The sequence below is a fragment of the Scardinius erythrophthalmus genome (genome assembly GCF_964197995.2).
Source record: "Scardinius erythrophthalmus genome assembly, chromosome: 11".
NCBI classification, from domain to species: Eukaryota; Metazoa; Chordata; class Actinopteri; order Cypriniformes; family Leuciscidae; genus Scardinius; species Scardinius erythrophthalmus.
In genome coordinates, this window is record NC_138231.1 from 30,125,943 (window position 1) to 30,148,162 (window position 22,220).

General features: G+C 36.9%; 1 protein-coding gene across 3 annotated transcripts; it reads right to left on the bottom strand.

Moving 5' to 3' along the window:
- Positions 1-639: 639 nt before the first annotated feature.
- Positions 640-18,722, bottom strand: vamp4 (vesicle-associated membrane protein 4). Of its 3 annotated transcripts, XM_081378712.1 has the most exons (9): positions 18,553-18,685; positions 15,300-15,432; positions 12,473-12,574; positions 8,204-8,250; positions 8,009-8,059; positions 4,996-5,096; positions 2,370-2,449; positions 1,804-1,855; positions 640-1,665 (listed from the first exon to the last, which is right to left on the bottom strand). In XM_081378712.1, exons 2-9 carry the CDS (start codon positions 15,300-15,302, stop codon positions 1,640-1,642), a joined length of 462 nt encoding a protein of 153 aa, XP_081234838.1. In that variant the 5' UTR covers positions 15,303-15,432; positions 18,553-18,685; the 3' UTR covers positions 640-1,639. The 3 variants fall into 3 exon arrangements, with proteins under 3 accessions (XP_081234838.1, XP_081234839.1, XP_081234840.1); XM_081378713.1 differs by lacking the exon at positions 15,300-15,432 and having other exon boundaries at positions 18,553-18,722; XM_081378714.1 differs by lacking the exon at positions 15,300-15,432 and having other exon boundaries at positions 18,518-18,685.
- Between the last annotated feature and the right edge of the window lie 3,498 nt (positions 18,723-22,220).

The window sequence follows — 22,220 nt, forward strand, 5'->3', positions numbered from 1 at the left end:
TTAACTCATCCTTGATGAATAAAAGTATTGATTTCTTTTATTTCTTTCCCCAAATAATAAAATAAAAATTCTTACTGACCCCAAACTTTTGAAAGGTAGTGTTTAATGTTACAAAAGCTTTCTATTTCAGATAAATGCTGTTCTTTTGAACTTTATATTCATCAAAGAATCCTGAAATAAAAATGTAAAAAAAAAAACGGTTTTCAACATTGATAATACTCATAAATGTTTCTTGAGCAGCAAATCATCATAATGATTTCTGAAGGATCATGTGACACTGAAGACTGGAGTAATGATGCTGAAAATTAAATCTTGCCTAAAACTTTTGACCGGTAGTGTATATCGTCCGATACCGATATGGTGACCAATTTATTGTGCATCCCTAATCTTAATACCAAGTGTAAACAGGTTCTCAGGGGAACGCAATGCAACAGTTTTGCGAGAAAACAAAAATGCAATGCAAGGGATTGCTACGTTTCTTGGGGGAAAGAAATACATTTTTTGTGAGTGAACGCATTGAAATATATTTTTTATTGCTTGTCACTGAAATCCTAATGTATCGTACCTGACTCAAACACACCTCATGTCCATCAGTTTTCCTGTCTCGCTTTCCTCTCTCTGCAATGAATCAGATTAAATGCCCTTTAAAATCACTTTATTTCAAATGCAAGATTATTTCACAGTCTCCCAATGGGAAGTCAATGCTGACTTACATTGGGAATAGATATTATTTACAAATAAATATAACAAAGAAAAAAAAACAGTCAGTAAAATATGGATTAAAGTTTACAGATGAGTTCAGGTAATCTTCAGCAATAGTCAACCAAATCGTTATCACACACACAACTATTACATTACCGACCATTAACAAACTGTTCAAATTACACCAGTGAAGATAACTAAGCTTAAAATAAAATAATACCAACTCAATACAATTAATCACGATCAATTAAAACTGTTGCCAAATATGAAAAAAAAAAAAAAAAAAACAGCGGGTAATAGCAGCAAATATTAAGTAACATTACTTAAGACTAACTTGAATTATACCCAATGTTTTGTCCATGTTAAAACTTCCAGAAGTTATACAGACAGATGATGAGATCACAGCCATGGTGCAGCGTGACATCATCAGGTTTCCTATTTTGGCCCCGCCCACATGAGAAGACAGTATTTCATAGACCTACATATGTGGGAAATGGACCCTGTAATTGTTAAATGTGCGTGCGCATCATGGTGTAAGCAGAACGGCTGTAGCGTAAAACTAACTATAAAGAGGACATCGAAATACCACTAGAATGCAGGGCTAAAAATGTTCTGTGTATAGTACATTTTTAATTTGTCTTAAGTCTTACTGAATGCATATACAACAAAATAACCATTGTGTTTGTGCGCATACAAGAGATTGGTCTGCACCGGTGTTGTGCCTTCGTTGTGAGAGCTTGATATGTTGTGTTGTCGTACACGTACAAAATAAACTCTGCCCCTGTTTGTTTTGTTTCCAGACCCTGCCAAAATAGGCAAATACAGTGGGCAGCCCAACCCTGTGCAGCGCCCCCTCTGGTACGGAGGAATGACAGCAGAAAGATGAGGGAGAGGAAGGAGGAAGAGTACATTACGCCTCTAACCTCCCTGCCAGACACTAGCGATACTGCAAGATCACAGGAACTGAAAAAAAAAAAAAAGAGGGATGTAAATTCAAGAGAAAGAAAACCTGAAGTCAAATACTTCCTAGCCTCAGTATAAAAACAAATGGATTGTACTGACAGTTTACATGGGACAAAGTTCATGTGTGTGTGTACTTACTGATTATGATAAGGAGAAGGATGACCACTACCAACGCTACAATCATTTTCATCTGGGGACAGAAAAAAATATATTACAAGGTATATAGGATAAACAGGGCTAAAAGACCCCATAGTGCAGAGTGTTATTCAAATGGCGGACCGCGGGACATGATTGCGCCATTTTACCGTTTCTACAGATTAAAGTGAGCAGCGCGTCAAAACAACGGAGCGGTTTCTCACCACAAGCACTCAGGGTTGTTTATGGTAATGATCTTTCGGAGCTACAGCATATCTATAATATTTTTATCTAGAGCCAAAAGTGTTTCATTCAAGCACATTGCTTCTCTCTCTCCCTCGCTAAATACGTAAAGCGGTTGATTTAATTACCTTGAACAAAACTTTATCAAGGCTTCAAAATATCTATAAAAATCAAGCCTTTATCTAGATCTATATATATACTATGTTCCAAAGTGAATGTTATAGAGGAAAATAAAATCAAATTAATAATTTCTACATCCATGGAGTGATTTTTAACAAAAGCAAAGGCCCTTCAGATGTGGAAGATCATCCAGGATGGAGGCTCACCTTCATGTCTCTCCACCACATCCTTCTGTGGAGATGCTTGGCTCTACTGCTGAACGCTGACGCATTGTCCGAAAGGCTTTCTGAAAGTCATGTGACATAAGAGGATCAGTAGTACTAAGGTATACTTCCATGCATGCTTGTTATTATATAATGACATACACTCATAACCAACTGAGACCATTTTATATGGATTATCTTTGTCTCCTAGAGATGCTTGTTGACTTTCACAATGCCGTTTTGGGATGTTACAGCTCTGCAACATGTGTGACCAAATTAAACATGTTCAGCCTTCTTAGCATGCAAAAACAAGTATCAATAAAGCTGAGCTTAAACCAGCTGCCATTCAACAATCTCATCGAGGATGACTGTGTTTACAGCCAGAAAGATACAAAGAACACAAAGGCCCTACTAATGCAGACACATTAGTTTGCATTTATCCTTAAAAATTCATGTAATCATTCTTATGTAACAGTCTATGGATTCACCTTTAGGACTACGCAATCTAAACGTGGCAACAGTATTGTTTACTTAATCATTTGTCCATCCTTACGCATGATGCACAAAGGCAGCATTGCAGACAACAAATGGAAACATTCCCCTTTGTGAGTGGCAATGTCTTCCAGATGCTGCACTATGAAGCTACTTGTTCTCCATTAGCAAACAAAGAGGAGGCATTGTTTTTGAAATGGAAACAATGGATACAGACACTCAAGTCCCTTTCACATGAACCGGTCCAGAGCTTCAATGCACCTGTCAATATAAACGCCATGCTTCACTTGGACCTCAACATGAAAAGAATTGCAATTTCAGCAAGATGTGGGAAGTGTAGTAAACAGATTTTTTTTTTTTACTTGAGCTCAGAACGACCCGTTTTGATTTTCATACTGACATGTAATGATATATCTACATTTTCCGTAATAACTGACTGCATTTTGTAAGTTCAGCGGCACAGAGGGTAAAAGCTTTTTTCAGCTTGATGCCATCCAGTGTTATTTTAGTATAAATGATGTACTGTTATAGTATTTATTAGTATTTTTAATAAGCTTTTATTTTTATATTTTTAGTTTTAATTAATATTATTTATAAATGTTTTCTTTTCTTTTTTCAATTTAGCTTTATTTCAGTTTACGTTTTGCACTTCAGCTTGTTTATGTTTATATATTTTTTCTTGGTAGCACTGTACAATAAGATTTCGCTTGTTAACATTAGTTAACTATATTAGTTAACATTAACTATCAATGAACAATACATCTACAGCATTCATTCATCTTAGTTAGTTAATTAACTTCAACATTTACTAAGACATTATTCAAATTAAAAGTTGTATTTGGTAACATTAGTTAACACACACTGAACAATGAACAATTCATTTCTACTAACATTAACAAAGACTAATACTTTTTTTTTAAAGCTAATTGTTAGTTCACGTTAACTAATGCATTAATTGCCTTATTGTAAAGTGTTACCCATGTTTTGTAAGCTTTCATTTTTATGAAAAATTTTTTTTTTCAATTAACAAAAATGTTTTTTAATAATTTAGTTAACATTAACACTGCTTGAAACTTTGTTCCACTGAATTCAATCCACTTAGTAACATTGACACTGTGGTACTATCACAAAATGATTTAATATTACGTAATATTATGTGCGTATTAAGGAATCTGAGCATCCATAGCAGCAAAAACAGCCACACTGGCTCAACCAATGGAAACCATCATAACTCTGAGGTGTGGGAATACACACTCCATCTTTTTTTCCTCTTTAAAATCAAATAAATGCAACACTACAAGATCTGCTCATACGTTTGAACTCTGAACACAGTGGCTCCTGTTACCACAAAGGTTGATCAACATGCACGTCTCATAAAGTGTTTTCGTATATTATACAAAAACAGGACCAAACATGTGCCTTTGTCATGGGGGAAGCTTTATTTTTCACATCTTGGCCTGAAATAAGAAAAATACCACATCACTTTGTAGGACTGGGGATATTTTAACCACTCTCCTGCCCATTTGTCCCAGACAGCTCCCAAAGCGAATAACAGAAATGGGACATAACTCACTAGGAAGGGTTTATTCATGTGACATTGAGATTCAATACACTTTCCCACAGTTAATGTAGTGAGCTGTTGAATATGTTTGATCTGGAATTGAGAAATTATATGAAAATGAGAAACAATCCTAAAAATGCTTTGAAAACTGCCAGACTTTGAGATACTGGTATGTCTCACGAACTACCCTAGATGTTGGGCAGCAATATGAAATGTTAAATGTTATCATATTTTAGTTCCAAACTTTTATTTTCTACCAAATTGTATGGCTAGCAAAACAGATTGTTAAATTCAGTAATATTTATTGCAAATGAATCATGATTCAGTGCAAAACTGATTCAAAAGAGTGATTTGTGCGTACATGAAATAAATCTGTAGGACAATATATTTTAGACATAGAAATCAAACCTTATTAGTTTTAGAAGGCATTCCTTAAAAAAACATTGGCTATAAATTAATTTGTTTTTTGAGCAACGGAAGATCTGAGTAATTTTTAATCATGTTAATCCCTTGAATCCAATAGAATCACAAAGTGCCTAAGGATTCATAATGAGCTTTCCACATCGACCATCTTACCAGATTTATCCTGCAACTCATCCAGACGTTCCCCACGTTCTATCACTTTGGAGATGTTCTCCTGCATGACGTCAATGACCTCATCAACTTGAGACTGCACACTGAAGGCCACCAAGACAGAGAAGACAACATGAGAGAACAATCTGGTAATTTAACTCAACAGAACATTTTAACAGCTCAGGTGCACATGTTCGTGTCTGTGTTTCTAATATTTTGAAGAAAACCCTCTCTTCTTCTGTAAACCGCTCGAGATCAAACAAGATATCATTATGACTACGATCTGTTGACCCTGCAGTGTTGAGAGGAGGTGAGAACGTTTTGCTAGACGTGGTCTAGACACATTCAAATAGTTTGAACTATTTGAACTCGTAGACGTGACACGCAAATACGCACTAAATAGCTTGTGAGGTATTTAGCTCCTCTCATACACCTGGCACAAGGGGCTGGCATGGCTTTTGGAGACGCAGCCTGCGAATGAACTGAGAGCAGGATGGTTTGCCCCTTGCTTCTATGCTTGGATGCCCACCTAATACACACCATGATCTGCACCAAATGGCCAATCGCACAGGAACTCGCTCATCTCTTGCACCTGGGAGTAACCTCTCGCAAAGATGCAAATGAAGCAACAGGAAGAATTCAAGACGTTCGCGGAAAAGTTAAGAAAAAAACATTAGGGACATTTCACCTTCCAAGTTTTCCCCATTAAATTCCATTGTTTTATGTGTTACTCCGCCGTGGTTATGTAAACCTGTGGCTGCTCACATGGGGTGAAGCTCTGCAGGGTTTCCTTTGGGAGAATTACTGCAGCATATTAGTATGTACCAAACTTCATGACAAAGAACAAAGAAAAGCCCACAGTCCGGCTACTACAGATTTTTGAATATTGGGAGTAGCTGTTTACTTTTGCCTGCAAATATTATGTTGTGTCATAGAAACCCAGATGGTTACAGTGCTTCCCTTCTTCTCGGACGGGAGGTGTGTTTGTGGGTGGGTGTTTTCACAGATGCCATTATAAGGAGTTATATAAATTCTGCAAAAAACAACGACATGGGCAGTGCTTGCGCAGTCAATAACTGTGATTTCTACAACACCCTGCCAGTGGAAATTATTAGATATCCGTTTCCACATTCCTAAACTGAACCATTTCAATTATTTGGAAATTTCGGAATTCCTAATTGTTCAATTCTGAAAGTACCCCTTAGTGTCTCACACAGGTTATGCTAGACATCAATGTTGCCTCAATTTGTGTGGCTTGTTGAAAGCTATATTCACTTGCCAGATGATAAAACGTTAAAAAAAATCCCACAGATGCACATTGAAGGAAGGACCTGAGCTATATCTAGACAGCAGAACATCATAAACACTTGGCGGTGGGCTCTTTTGGATCTCAGCCAGTAAGCAACAACCTAGCAGCACACCGGTAACCATCCCCGGCACTCATTTTACTTACAGCTGCAAGTGTTGTAGTCAAGACCAACTTGTTCAATTTCAAGACCACATTTTCTGGGTCTTGGTCCTCAAGTCTCAAGCCTGGGAAAACCCACACAACTTCCGGCAAATTTAGATTTGCTCTGCAAGTAGTCTGGCAAAGAGCTCATTCAAGCCCATTTCTAATCCGTCGAAATCGCGGCACCAATCAGAAACGTTGAGGCGGGCTTTACACGATGACAATCGCTCTGATTGGTTTTAGGTCTATCCAATTGCGCCCAGAGGCATTTGAGCGACGTCCGTTGGTGAAGCGCACCAACTTTTAAATGCATCATTATATTCAAATTGCAAACACATGAGGACAGTCTCCATGAAAGACCCACTGGCAGATGAACGTGCTACTACATTTCTCTCCGAAACGGTAGGAAATTAAATTAGATTTAATAGAGGATTTTAACTGTGACAAGATGATTGACAGGGCAGTTTACATGACGGGATGCACGTGACAGATCCGTCCGATAAAGATGACGAAGTAGTATGTCCCAAAGCTTGCCTACTTTTTTGCTACACATTCAAAAGTAAATACCTTTTCTTCACAAAAAGAGTACATACTTTTATGGCGTAGTGTAAATTGGGACGCAGCATATGGCTTTACACGATGACGATCGCTCTGATTGGTTTTAGGTCTATCCAATTGCGCCCAGAGGCATTTGAGCGACGTCCGTTGGTGACGCCCCTTAGGAAATGAGTTATTAATGAAGCTTTTCCTGACCATAACTCAGTTACTACTGAGAATGGTCTGGTTTTAACCAGGCTACAAGTCCTTGTTAAAGACCATATTTTCATAGTCTTGGTCTAAACTCAGACTTGCATGAGCCTATCTCGACTACAAAACTGACAACTGCTCTATGGATATATGTAGGATGTATGACTGTGTCTGTAAGAATGTGTTCGTAGTAAAGCTGACCCCTAATTGTCGTCTAAACGTTAGGTCTACCAACATTTTATTAGTCAGTTAGTCGCAGTAAAAAACAAAGTAACGCAGTCTGTGAGGGACAGATCATTAACAGTTGGTCCTTGTGGTAATTACAATGTGTCGGGCAGGAAATCCAAACGTTTGCCTATCATCCATCAACCTCAAATATGGCTTATCATATGAAACATGCAAGTAGTAGCAACTTTACTTGGCCGCTCACTCTAATGTTAGCCTAGATTATTGTGCGCTATTATTAGCAGCATATACAAGTGTTTGTTCGGAGTGTGGAAGCTAAAGTATTAGGGCGCTTTACTGCATGACATGGAGGTACCGACGTGATCACTTACGTGCTATCAGTCGACTAATGGCTTAAATGAAAGACTACTAGTCGACTAGAGAAATCTTTGGTCGGGGGCAGCCCAAGTTTGTAGTTTTATACCAATCCGTATTGTTTTGTATCGCATGTTCGTCTTTTTCCATTAAAATTGTGTTTACGAATGTATGGAGTTCACACATGGAGTTTGGAGAAGAAAAATGAAAATGTTGTAAAAAAGGAAAGTAAAAAAAGCGTGCCAGCTAAATAAATTAGTCCTAAAAAGTAATACGTACTGTCTAATTTTGTCATTTTGGCCTCCAAATCTTGGTCCTGTAGGTCCTCTCCTGCAAAAATAAATAAATAATCAATTTCAGTAACCAAACACACTGTTATAAAGAGCTTTCCTGTTAAAGCTGTGTGCAAACAGTAATAAATGCACAAAGATCTGTTTATTTGTCAATGTTGATTATGCAAAACTACAGACTTACAGGAAAAAGTCCTCCTCTTCATCTGAGTCTTCCTCCAGTAGGTTCCTCTGCAAGTTAAGAAGATCAGGGTGTCAGGCTAGTTAGACCTGGTGCAGAATGGGTTTAATATAATATTCCGTCTGAACTGAGACCAGGTGTTTGAAATAACGATGAGCAGACTGAGACTCGTAACGATTTTATTGTGAAGCAAACAGTCGTCCACCAGCCGTAAAGGACAACAGAACACTCTGAATGGCACAGCGTGTGACAACAGTATTCCTGGAACGGAATTCACCCGGAGATAAACCCGTTCAGAACACAAACTCCTACAAGGAGACAAGAGATATGAAGTCCATGTGGTCTGCATTTGTGCCATCTGATCTCTGGTGCAATGAATCACAGATCAGGAGGCATCTAGTTGACCTTCCATTAGTTTTGTTGTTAAGTCCATGACTGAACAAATTTGAACAAATACCTCACCAGATCATTTCAACATCCCAATGACTAATGTTATATAACTTTCCATAACTGCATCCAAGACTTGTGACACTCCTCTAAAATTCCATCTGGACAATTCCATGCTAATGTCAACCTTACCAAGGAAAAACAAAAAATGTATCAAAAGAAATAGAAGAAGCTTTAAAGGGAAATGACTCTTGTGATGTTTGTGTATAAATGAGTGGTGAAGAGACACGAATCACTATCGCCACAACTGATGTCATATGTAACCTGCTACAAGCTCAAATTAATTTATAGCCAATATTTTTTAAAGAAATGCCTTCTAAAACTAATAAGGTTTGATTTCTATGTCTAAAACATATTGTCCAACAGATTAATTTCATGTACACACAAATCACTCTTTTGAATCAGTTTTGCACTGAATCATGATTCATTTGCAATAAATATGACTGAATTAACTGTTTTGCTAGCCATACAATTTGGAAGAAACTAATATTTTGGAGCTAAAATATGATAACATTTAACATTTCATATTGCTGGCCAAAATCTCAAAGTCTGGCAGTTTCAAAGCATTTTTAGAATTGTTTCTCATTTTCATATAAATGTTGCTATTTTTGGAACTATGATTTTTCGGCAGGGTTTTAGGAAAATTCATACAAATGATTCAGTATACAGTAAATGAGTAACTGAGCTTACACGTCATACACTGCAATTGCTCATTTCCAGTCATTTCCAATTGGCCCTTTACGAGGGGATTATTTAAAAACAAGAACTGGGGATTTTCACGGGTCACGGTCAGCGGTGTTACATAACAAGCACGTGGAAAGCCACACTCCTCTTAGCTCTTTTCCACATTCTTGCTCTCTCACTGCTGCGGAGTTCAAGCTTCCATGCGAGGCCAATTAGAGGAGGCTTTTCTTTGGATTTGCTAATGTCTCAACCATCCAACAGTTTCTCCCAATCATACATCAGTGGGGAGTTGTACCCAAGTGAAATACACAAGGTTATCAAATCCTGACACTAATTTACAGGCTTTTGACTGTAAGGCCTTTGTAATGACTCTCTAGGACTGGCAGAAGATGGAGACACTGAATGTCAATAATGAGATTGGTACTGACAGATTCTTGGGAAGGGCTCCGCTAGTTTATAACCCCCTGCGTGAGCTAATGTCGGTTACATCAAGGCATTAGTCTTCACTTTATGTCGACTTTTCCGTTCACTGCTTGGCTTTGTTATTCAAATAGAGATGTATTATTAGTAGTGCTTGCTATGTCCATTTGACTTACACTACCATTCAAAAGTTTTTGAAAGAAGTCTCTTATGCTCACAGTAACATTGTTAAATATTATTACAATTTAATAACTGTTTTCTATTGTAATATATTTTAAAATGTAATTTATTCCTGTGATGCAAATCTGAATTTTCGGCATTACTCCAGTCTTCAGTGTCACATGATCCCATTCTAACATGCTGATTTGCTGCTCAAGAATTATTTCTAATTATTATCATCAATATTTAACACTTGTGCTGGTTAATATTTTGTGTAAACTGTAATACTTTTTTGCGATTAATCGCATCCAAAATAAAAGTTTGTGTTTACTTAATATATATGTGTGTGTGGTGTGTAATTATTTTGTATATATAAATACAAACATATGCATGAATATATTTAAGAAAAATGTGTTATTAATAGGCCTGTACTCAACCAAAGAAAATCTTGGTCGACTGAAGTCCTGAAATTTTCGACTAAAAATCGACTAAAATCGACTAAAAATGACATTAGAAAAAAAAAAGTTAAATTAATTAGATGCGCACTGTGCGCAGTACTTGGTAGCCTTGTTGTCCGCCTAAATGAATTATAAATAAACCTAAACAACTAGTAGGCTATTTGCAGTATATTTAATCGTTTTTGACCTAATTATTTTGCACTGAAATGAGTCTGACACATGAGTCTGTCGGCTCTGACAGCGCTGCATCACGTGCACCTGCGCAATATCATAGCCTATGATTTCCGAAAATAGTACTATGTTGTCAACTAGTGATATCATCACAAGAACTGTTGAGGAATATGCAACATAATTTAGACAATTATTTTTGTCATATGTTATAATAATAAGTTATAACTGTCAGACACTATCATTTCACTGTGCATGTCCTCGCACCGAGCGAGGCTGAACATGAGCTCAACTTCGCAATAGACTATTAATATTAACTTAAAGCTTTTACTCTTAATAAACACAAAAGGCACGTCCACTTTAATAAAAAAAATAATATTTATTAAACAAACCAGATCAAGAGAAGAAACGAAATAAAGTGCATAACTGAAAAATAAAGCATCCTAGGCTCAAAACTAACACACCAACAGCACAGCGCAATTGCGCATTAGGCTCCAAATAAAAAATAAAAAAGTTAGGTTATCACACTAAAACATTGAAATATGCAAATTCTGATATGTTCATATAGCCTACTCAAAACAGACAGGGCAAGCTAACGCAGACAAGTGAGCTCAACGTTACCACTTTTAGATGATATGTCATGTTTGTCGTCAAGCTGTGGAAAACTGTTGCTTGCCAACTTTGCATTCGACCTTTTTCATGTTATCAATTTTAACAAAATGCTGCCACACTGTCGATTTCTTTGTTGTTGACATGTTAGAAGAGGACTGACTATTAAACGCTCTCACAATTAAATAAATAATATTCAGCATCAAACCTTCTATGCTCGATGCTCTCTCTTGGGTTGGACTAATCCAAAAAAGGTGAAAACAAGGGGGGTGTTTTGAAGATAGACTGTTACAGTGAAACAAGGGTACTCTGAAAACACCCCCATTAGCAGTTAGTGCTTTCCACCTGATGAAATGAGCGCGCCTCAGCGCGGCAAAACTGATGAAATAAACGCGGCAGAAAATCGACCAATCAGAATTTTGGTCGAACCAGAACGTATCGACCAACTAATCGACTAATCGACTAGGACAGTACAGCCCTAGTTATTAATATATAAAATATTTATATTTTTATATAATATAAATTATGTATAAATATATACAGTATATACATGCAAAAATTTCTTAAATATATACATGCATATGTTTGTATTTATATATACAAAATAATTATACATACTACTACACACACATATATTAGCCTAAGTAAACACAAACTTTTATTTTGGATGCGATTAATCGTTGCCCAGCCTTATTTGAAATATAAACTTTTTTAACATAATAAATGTCTTTACCGTCACTTTTGCTCAATTTACTGCATCCTTGCTATATAAAAATATGATTTTTTTTCAAAATAATATGAACAATCTTAATTATTTTGACTGCTGGCAAGTAAAACAGAATTGCAGCATCGATTTGCATAGGCCAAAAAAAAAAAAAATTTTTCATTTAAATAATCTAGTTTAGAAAGTTTACATATGACATCTGTTTATTTCTGCTAAATCTTGTTCCATTTATTTTAGTTTTTCTGTTTATTTTTCTCCCCATCTGTTTAATTTTTCATCCACCTCACAGTTTATCCACTGCTATTATGACATGTGGTAAAACTGCATGACATTGTTAAAAACAAATTGCTCTCTGAAGGGTTTTACAACACAGGAGTTGAAATGTAGTTTGTGTAATAGCATAAAAGCTGCAGTTGTTGATGGATTATGTAAGTTCTGCAGACACTGAGGAACATGAGGGGAGAGCTGTTTACTCCTGTAAACACTAACAGCACAAACAGATCATAGGGCACAATGGGGTTGTAAAAGTGCAGAGCTGTGCAGGTCTGGCTCTGGTCAGTTTCAATCAGCTCTAGTTAATCTATATGGTAAAAACTGACTTACCCGCTCACTGCGAATGGAGCCGGTAACCTCTTCATCGTTCAGATGCCGTTTGAATTTGGGGGGCATGCTGGGGTCGAGCTGCTCCTCCCTCTCTGGCTCCCTCTGCAGGCAAACACAGGAAGCACAGCAGTGATTAACCTTATTTATGTCATCTTGAGTCACTCACCGTCTCATTTTTCTCATATAATGAAATAATTTCAGCTTAAATAATATTTCATATCCATTTGATGTCCAGTCAGTCAGGAATTATAGCAAAATTATTCTATTTTGGGCTTATTTTGAAATTATGACTACAAGACTGTACATTATCGCTTATAAATTGATGCATATTGTCATGCAATACAGTTCATTAGCTTCTAATTTGGCTGAGTTTATTTGAATTTTGCTATGCACCAATCTGTGCATTAATACAACAAGCGTGCATTTATCAGCTGTTTTACAAAGCCTTTGAATGTGACTCATCTAATCAGATTTTTGAGCTGGAACTCTTTGTACCCAAGTCTTAATTTAGACCAGACTGTGACCAAAAGTGAAAGCTCAACTATAATGACCACATATCTGAGCAGTGGTCTGTTAGTTCATTTGACTGAACTTTAAACAATAAAAGCTGAACTACTTTTAAGTAAATCCATCGTAATTCAGACTTGGGGATAGACCACCCTGTTATATTTAACTAATTTAGTCAAGGGGATCAATAGCCACGCCGACTGTAATGTGATGCTTGCAAACATCAAACAGAGCAGTTAAAGACAAGCTCCTGCAGTTGATGTCTAAGTCATAACGTTCCTCAATGTGTATTTGCTTTATATTCACCCAGCAGTTCATTTCTGGTTAAACCATTTGGTCATTCTTTTACTAACATGTAGCCCATAGCTTTGAAGTCCACAGCAGGTTTTCATCTAGAAACTACCAGACAAATAAACTTTACCTAGTATGGAATAACAATGACTGGTTCTCCATTAGTCCCTCTGATGGACAGTTTATCACCAATAAAAATAAGAGTGCAGATTTAGAGTCAGTACAACTAATCGGAAACTCATTTTGAAATTGTAGCTAGCCAGATTCTACGCTTAGCCTAAGTACCCTTGATAAATTGTTATAATGCAGCAAACTGTAGTCTTACAATGAAGACCAGTGTTATTTTACATTTGATTACTTTAATTTCTTTAGTTTTTATTACCTGAATACTAACCTACAGTTAGACACACCTGAAAAAATGTGTTTATTTCATACCTGTCTTTATACTATTGCATTTTATTTGTGCAGTTGTTTGAAATTTGTTTAGGCTATTCATTCTTATTACTGACTTTTTACTTGTTTTCTTTAATTTATGAAAATAAAAATGTTCATTGAGGTTAAGTAGATTTTTGTTTGAATATTCTGTCAATTTTAGTTCTTAGAAAGAAAATCGGAATCTGCAAAAATCGGTTTCGGCAGGTCACACTTACCAGAAAATAGCAGAAATCATTTACAGCTCTAAATGTGTTATTTTTAAGCAACATTTAGAATATTTGGAAGAGTAGTAAACATGAATGTCAGGTGAAATAATTAAATAAATAAATAAATAAATAAATAAATAAATAAATAAATAAATAAATAAATAAATAAATAAATAATTGAATTCTTCTTAAAGTAAAATAAATGCAGTCACTTAAGTGAGCCTAAATCTGCAGCTCAACAATAATTAGAACATAAATAAATGAACTAGGCTATTCTCTGTAAAAAAAACAAGACACTTAAGTGAGGCAGGCATGTAATCAGCTAAAGACAAAAAAGAAGAAAACCTGGAATCTACCTGAGGGATTCCTGCACTTTCTGTCTTTGAAGAGACATAATAATAAAAAAGTTCATTCCGCAGGAACGGTATAACGGAAAAATTGAGGTTTTGAAAACGTGACTTTTTCAAACCGCAGTAATCCTTGAAACCGGTAACTGGCCCATTCCTACAAAGATCTCTATGCAACTATGTCTTTTATTCTAAATAAACAAAACAAGAAGGATGATATGATAACAAAATAAATAATCCAATGGGGAAACCACAAACATGACAGCTTTGCAAACAAAACAAAGACAACAACCAACAGAGAACTAAATAAACTAAGGAGTAGATATACAAAGGATAATGATGAACTAAACTAGACACAGGTGAGCAACATAATCAGTAACCATAGAAACAAATGAGGAGAACATGATTATAAACCAAGGAAACAGGAAATAAACAGGAAAAGTTAACTAGGAACAAAATGAAAATCAAAAAAGAGTCCTTGTAACCAGAGACATAACAGATGGAGTGGAGGTGCAAAAATGCTAACTCATTTCCTGGTATTAGGAATCATTCCTGCAGCGCTCTATAGATTGATGACTCATATGAATCAGTGAATCAGTGAATCAGTGAACCTGCTAAAATGAATCAGATTTCCTGGCACAGCTAAGAGAGTATGTTTGTCTAATGAACAACACAATGTGACATGTAATGCTACACTGATAGCTTCTTACTGGAAAAGCAAATTATCTTAACAGCCAATCTACTGTCATTCTAGTCATAAATGTAGTTAGGTTGTAGCTAAATGTGACAGCTTCACTAGTTTTAGTTGGTTACTCCATAACACACAGTACTCGAATGAAGAACATGTGGTAAACGTGTCCCTGTAAATAATAAATGACATAGACGTGTCTCAATTGTACTTAAAAAAACAAAACATGAAACACATTTATGTATTCTCTTGCTGTTCTTGAGAAATTTCTTTTTTTCATTAACAGGCAAACTAAAGCTGCTTCCTTCCTCCACACTCTGGACAACTCTCAACCCAAACTCCAAGTCTAGTACCATTGAGTCCACTGTCCTCTGCTCTCTGACTGCTCTCTGCTTCTCTTGCTGGAAGAGCTGTAGGAAAACGGCTTCTCCTTTATCCAGGAGTACCGCAGAGCGTTCCAGAAAGCACGGTTAGGGAAAAGAGAGGCTGAGGACAGGGAACGAGAGGAAGGGAAGAGGAAAAAGACATGGGGTTTGAGAGAAAGAGCATGAAAAGGTAAATAAAAGATACCAAGACAGAGAAATAAGGACATAGAATCTAACCACCATCCACTGAGACCATGTAGATATATTTACTTTAACTTAAGTGCAAAAATATTTAAATCTCCAGAAAAAGCCAAACCTTAACCTTACCATGGTGTCTTAAAGATGGTCATTGTTTACTCAACCTCCCTTTTGTGTGAGGAACAGACTGAAATATTAGTTACTCATTCTTCTTGACTATATTATCTTTGCTCTTAAATCTCAACAAATGATGTTGTGCAAATGTGTGGTCAATTTCAATAGGAATCCATGCCATCAGAAATTTTGCGTGATTGCAAAAGACTCCCCCAAGCGGATTTTGCAACGGGTTCAAACTGGTCATGCTGATATTGACCAACAGAAAGTTGCTTGGTTTGAAAGTGACTTCTGAGTCTACTGTGCTTCATAAATCATTATACTGACAATAGACAATTAGCCTAACCTTTTTTGCCAATTAAATTTTGGAGAATTTCTGCTAACGTAACGCACCTTAGCCAATGTAAAAATGGTGTAACACATCTTTATGGTACGTTTCCATTCGCTGATGATTTTCAGCGAATAATGATGTGACTTTGGTACGTTTCTCACACAAACAAGCTTAAAACGACTTGGAATATAGTGTTTAAGCTAGGGGTGCGCCGATCCGATATTCGGTATCGGTATTAGTCCGATACTGGCCAAAATCACTGGATCGGATATTGCATGAATCGCGGGAGTATAACCCGATCCGATACGATCACGTCCCTTAGTCCTAAATTGTCATACAAATGCTTAACAACACCTGAGAGACATGCCGTAAAGAGAGATGAGCAACACGCGTCACGCAGGGTTGCCAGATTTTCACATACAAATCCCGCCCGCGTTTCGGGGTGGAAGAGACCGCGACTTCATCTGGCTGGAGTTTCATGGTACTTTCTCCCGGATGCCTGTTAGATCACAACACTGGAGTAGAGAGCACTACTGTTCAGAAATTAAAACTGTTAAAAGGCTCAAACTAATTGCATAATATAACACTACGCATCAATATCTCTTCCCTTTGTGCTTTGAACTTTTCAATGCGAAGTGCTGTCGCTGTGCACTGTGACTCCATGTCGCTTCAAGCGCATCATTCTGCGCACGAAATGCGCATAAGCGTTTCGTGCCGCTTGGAGCCTTTCATATTACAATACTTTTGAGCAACGAAAGTTTATTGATAGCTTTAGTTGTTCTGTCCTATCTATCATATGTTGCTGCTTCATTAAAAAGCTGCGCTTAAAATTTTAAAAGAAATGTTTTTTAATTATATAGTAGCCTATATATTTTGTCCGTTTTTTGTTTTAGTTAGTAAAATAATGTTTAAGTCAAGCTTAAAAGCCTTTCTCAAAAGAATAATCACAGTCTCTTCCCCACAGTCAAGCATACAGATACAGTTTATTAGGTAATTCAGCACTTTTTTGAATTATTATTATTTTAGTATCGGATTGGTACTCGGTATCGGCCAATACTGAATCCCAGGTATCGGAATCGGTATCGGAGGCAAAAAAGGCGGATCGTGCCACCCCTAGTTTAAGCCATATGGTCCACTTTTTGAAGCTTGACAAACGTGGTTTTCTTAAACTGTCAAGTGTGTGGAATATAACTAAGAAGATGTTTAAAATGTATTTTTTGTTTGAATGGTAAAAAAATATATATCAGCATGCAGATTTGGAAACTAAACAAAGTGAACTGGATAGACAGACGTAAATAGTGATATGATTGATGGATGGATTGGAGATTTTTTGTTTTAAAGCTAAAAAAATAACAGCATTCATATTTGGAACAACAAATTGGACTGGAATATTACTATGATGGATGGATGGATGGATGGATGGATGGATGGATGGATGGATGGATGGATGGAAATAGTGATATGAAATCTGAATGGATGGATGGATGGATGGATGGATGGAAATAGTGATATAAAATCTGGATGGATGGATGGATGGAAATATTGATATGAAATCTAGATGGATGGATGGAAATATTGATATGAAATCTGGATGGATTGATGGAAATAGTGATATAAAATCTAGATGGATGGGTTGTAAGCAGAAATCTGGCCATGATAACAAATACAAACAATACAAACCACCAAACCCACAATGGACATTCTGATAGCAAAATGTTTGCAGACTTCAAAAGTGATTACACTGATTAAACCTTCATATGCGTCATATTGTTACGGAACAGCTTCATGATAACAGACAGCTCACAAACAAAACTAACAGGTTAGGCATTATTCTCTCATCACTGAATCTAAACGCTTCAGAAACACACAGGTCAGGGAACGGCTAAAAGAAACACTGAGATCACTAACAGATGATGGGACTTATATAATTCAGGGAACAGGATAGCCTTGACTTTCCATCAACAAATGTGGATTAATCAGAGACTGTTTGAATAACTGAGACTAAATCAATGGCACTCACATAATCACTGAGCAGAAAAGACATAATGAAACAGAAACTGGCAGATTTAAAATTCACTCAATCATGAACAATACGAGTCTGGAAAACAACGTGTCCTTCGCTTATCGTTCGTCACAAATACACTAATTTTACAGGACTTTTACATTATTCAACTTCGAATTATGTGCATATGAGATTAAGAATATGCTAAATATTAAGATTAAGACACCAAACAACTCCTAAATGTACTAGTTTTCATGCAAACGTTCACCTGACCAGACATTACCGATCCTATCTAATAAAACAGCTGATGCTCCTGTCCAGCACCTGCTAAACAGAGCTGTATGCTAGTCATCACAACCTCAGGACGCTAAAATATCGACACGAATTATAAGACATGCTTTGGGGAAAATAACAAGCATGAAATCAAATGATTGTGTTGACATGAAGGTTTGTGGAAGAATGGAAACAATGAAGTGAAAGCAGTTGGAATGACAGTTAGCATAACAGCTAACACCTCTGGATAAATCACTGACCGCTTGACAGACACACAAACACACGTACAAAGGCCTCAAGAGTCACATCCCCGGCCAGTCTACCTCAGAGATCTTTCTTTTGTTGATTCCTGTTTGGAAGAACCGCGTCTGTGCGTTAATAATCCCGCTGACAGGGTCTGATCTGAACCTGAACAAAGTAACGCGTCCTGAATGATGGCGATGACGCCTCTCGCTCGGCTCTGAAGCGGAAGTCAACACAGCTGAACGGATCCTGTTTCCTGCGCGTGATTTCTTCATCTATTAATACAAATATTAAAACATTATAGTAAAAAAAAAAAAAAAAAAAAAAAAAAAAAATCTCATCAACATCTAATTCAACAAAAAGATAAAAAATAATCGCCACTGTCATTTAAATCATCATTATAATCGAATCCATGAAACATAATCAATTTATCTCCAATCAAATAAATGCAGCAGCCTTGGTGAGCATAAGAGATTGTTTATCACACAAAATACGTTTTTATACATGTACGCCTGCATAAAATATAAATTATTGTGTAAGGTTTGGCTTAACATCACAAAGTTATTTTCTGAAGGTTACTTTAGACTTATGAGTCAAGTTTAGGTTGATTTTTTTATTTATCAGATTCCCCGAAATTGATCAAACAAACACTGAAAATAAATAAAAACCAAGGACTGGAGAAGATTCATGGAACATTTGGAGCAATAAATTCAGATCATCCTGTCACATGAACAAAAAACAAAACAAAATGCTGATTGATGCAGATCTTCTGAGGAGAAATGGTTTTGTGAGCAGACCAGGAATGTGTCCCGCGAGCTACTGGAGGCATGATCTGTAAAACAGGCAACCTTGAGAAATGTTTCACATGGGGATAGAAGATTCTTCGCAAAGTGAAAAGATTAGGTGAAGTGTCCAGTGTCCCCCAAAAAGGCCCTTGCCAAAGGTCACGCCTTTAATACTTAATTCCCTTGTAAGGATGCACTTATAGACATAAAAGTGAAGTTCTTCTGCATGTGTCTTTTGAGCAAAAACCTGGTATGCCTTCCAATCTCCCTAGGTAGCGAATAGGTATATCATGTACATGAATTTGGGCACTGGAAAGGACAGTATGGAAGGACCCTGGCTCACTACACTTGCATACACTACACTGCATTCGAAATCGCATACATCCCTACAATATAGTAGGTGAAAAACAGTATGTGACAAAAGAACTATGTCCGAATTCACAGTAGGCAAAAAGTTCCCGGATAATCTACTTCTTCCAGCGAGACTCTGAAGTGTGCATATGATGGACGCTTTACTATCCCATGAGGCCACAGGAGAGGATTCATGAATGGCAGTGAAGCGACGCAACTGATGCTGGTAGGTCACATGATAATGACAACATGGCGAATGTAGTATGCCAGATTATATTCATACTAAACACATTCATACAGAACATACATTTTTAGCAGTTGTGAAGTATTTACTTATTAAAAATAAGTACCTACTCAAGATAGTATGGATTTTGGATGCAGTTAACGTTATTTATGTTTCACGCTTCAGAACCTCTGTGGTTTTCTCTGTGCATTGTGTGACTTTTTAGGGAGTGAATGTTTCAGTGCACTGGAAGGATTTTAGGATTGAGACAGCCCTTAAAATTGCAGACTCCCTGATCAGTGCCAGACTAGTGAACAAGGAAGCTGATTGAGACGCACCCCTGGCCTAAAACTCTTGTCAATTGTTTCTTTTTCAGAATCCTGTGAGACATTGAAGGAAATGGTAAAGCTATGAGAAATATCATTATATAAACAGTGAGAAAGCCAAGTCTGTCTTTGAATATTCCACTAAGTCACTTGGCTCAAGTTTTGCTATTTGAATCGAAAAAGCAATATATTTGACAAAGAAAGAGCATTTGGAACTGTACAGTAGTCAGCCACATTTAAAAAGACTCCACTGACTCCCTTTTCTATGACTTATGATCTTCAGGTTAATTTAAGGTACCCGTGGGACACTTTAGGTTGTTTTTCAGGTGGGTTATAAAGCTGTACTCCTCATACTTTCTGTTTGTCCAGTTTAACCTTCAACATCTCTTCATACAATGGAGGGAACATGCTTACAACCATATCAGCAATTCACAGAACATTAGACCAAGGAAATATATTCCGAAACTTATGAGGAAACAAATTTATGACCTATGTCACGAAAAGGACATATTTATCTGTCTGTTGATCCTAATGTTTATACACGCAGTCAGAGTCCTGGGTTTGGTGCATGTTGAAAATGGCTAAAATAAACGTTCATGTCGTTCTGATGAGGCAAGCAGACGTCCGAAAACCAGGAGAGAAAGAACAGGAGCGATTTAGTCACAGAGGATTTAGCTGAGGCCTCTAGATGGACAATTGAACATTTCATAAGGGTAGTATATGGAAAGGTGGCAGGCTGGCTGATGGGATGGCGTGATCACCACATCATCTCACGGGAATCCTGACTTAGTTAAAGGATTATAAACGAAAGGAGCGAGGTGTGTAAGGTTGAAGGATGAGTGAGATGAGTCCCACATGCACTTGAGCACTTCTTTCTGTCCATAAATAAACATTTCATTACTTGAAATAAACATTAACTGAAATAAAATAAAATATAATTTTTTAACTTTTTTTTAAGCTAGTTGCCAAGGCAAAATGTCTCGTTTTTGTTTAGTTTAGGTTGAATTGCTAAAATAACTAAAACTAAAAATTAAAACTATATAGACATATTTAAAGGGAACCTATTATGCTAAATTTACTTTTACATAGTGTTTGGACATATATGTGTGTGGGAAGTGTGTGTACACAACCATCCTATAATGGTTAGGATCCACCCACTCCTTTTTTATATTCCCTTAAATCATAAACAGTGTCTCAAAAGGAGTCCTTCGCATTTTATGTATTCTATATATTGTGACGTCATAGTGTGACAAGCCCACGACTGGTGACTGAATCTACCCTTTGAGCTTAGAACCTTAGATCCTTAAGGTGATGATACACAGGGCAACTTTTTGAGCAATGTTGCCATCAGCGGGTAAACAGGTGAGACACAGGACCCACGACCCATCTAAATTATCCAGATAGAAATTTGCTGCCCATTCTCAACAGGAAAGTGCCCAGGCAACATCGCTCTGCAAGATTGTCCGCAACAACATTGCTCAAAAAGTTGCCCCGTGTTTCATCACCTTAAAGAAACACTCCACCGTTTTTTTTAAATAGGGCTTAATCACCTTCTTTCCTACATTTAGATAGGTGGTCAAATGCATTTTTGTCTCAGTGCATGCATTGTTTTAGTTTGACAGGGTCTGCGCTAGCTTAGCTTAGCATAATGAATGGAATCCTTTGTTGCCAGCTAGCATGTCCTGAGTAAAAGTGATATAAAAAATAAAAAAAAACATCTAATTACTTCTTGCGATGCAGATTAACACTAGGCGATTTCCTAGGCAGATATTGATTTATATATTAAGGACTATATTAGGGGGAAGCACAGGCGAAGCACTGCTACTTGGGCGTGATATCTCTGCGCCCAAGTAGCAGTGCTTCGCCTGTGCTTCCCCCTAATATAGTCCCAAGTCAATATCTGCATAGGAAATCGCCTAGTGTTAATCTGCACTCTCAGAAAAAAAGGTACAAAAGCTGTCACTGTGGCGGTACCTTTTCAAAAGGTACACCTTTGTACCTAAAGAGTGCATATAAGTCCCTCAAAGGTACATATTGGTACCAAATGTGTACATATTAGTACC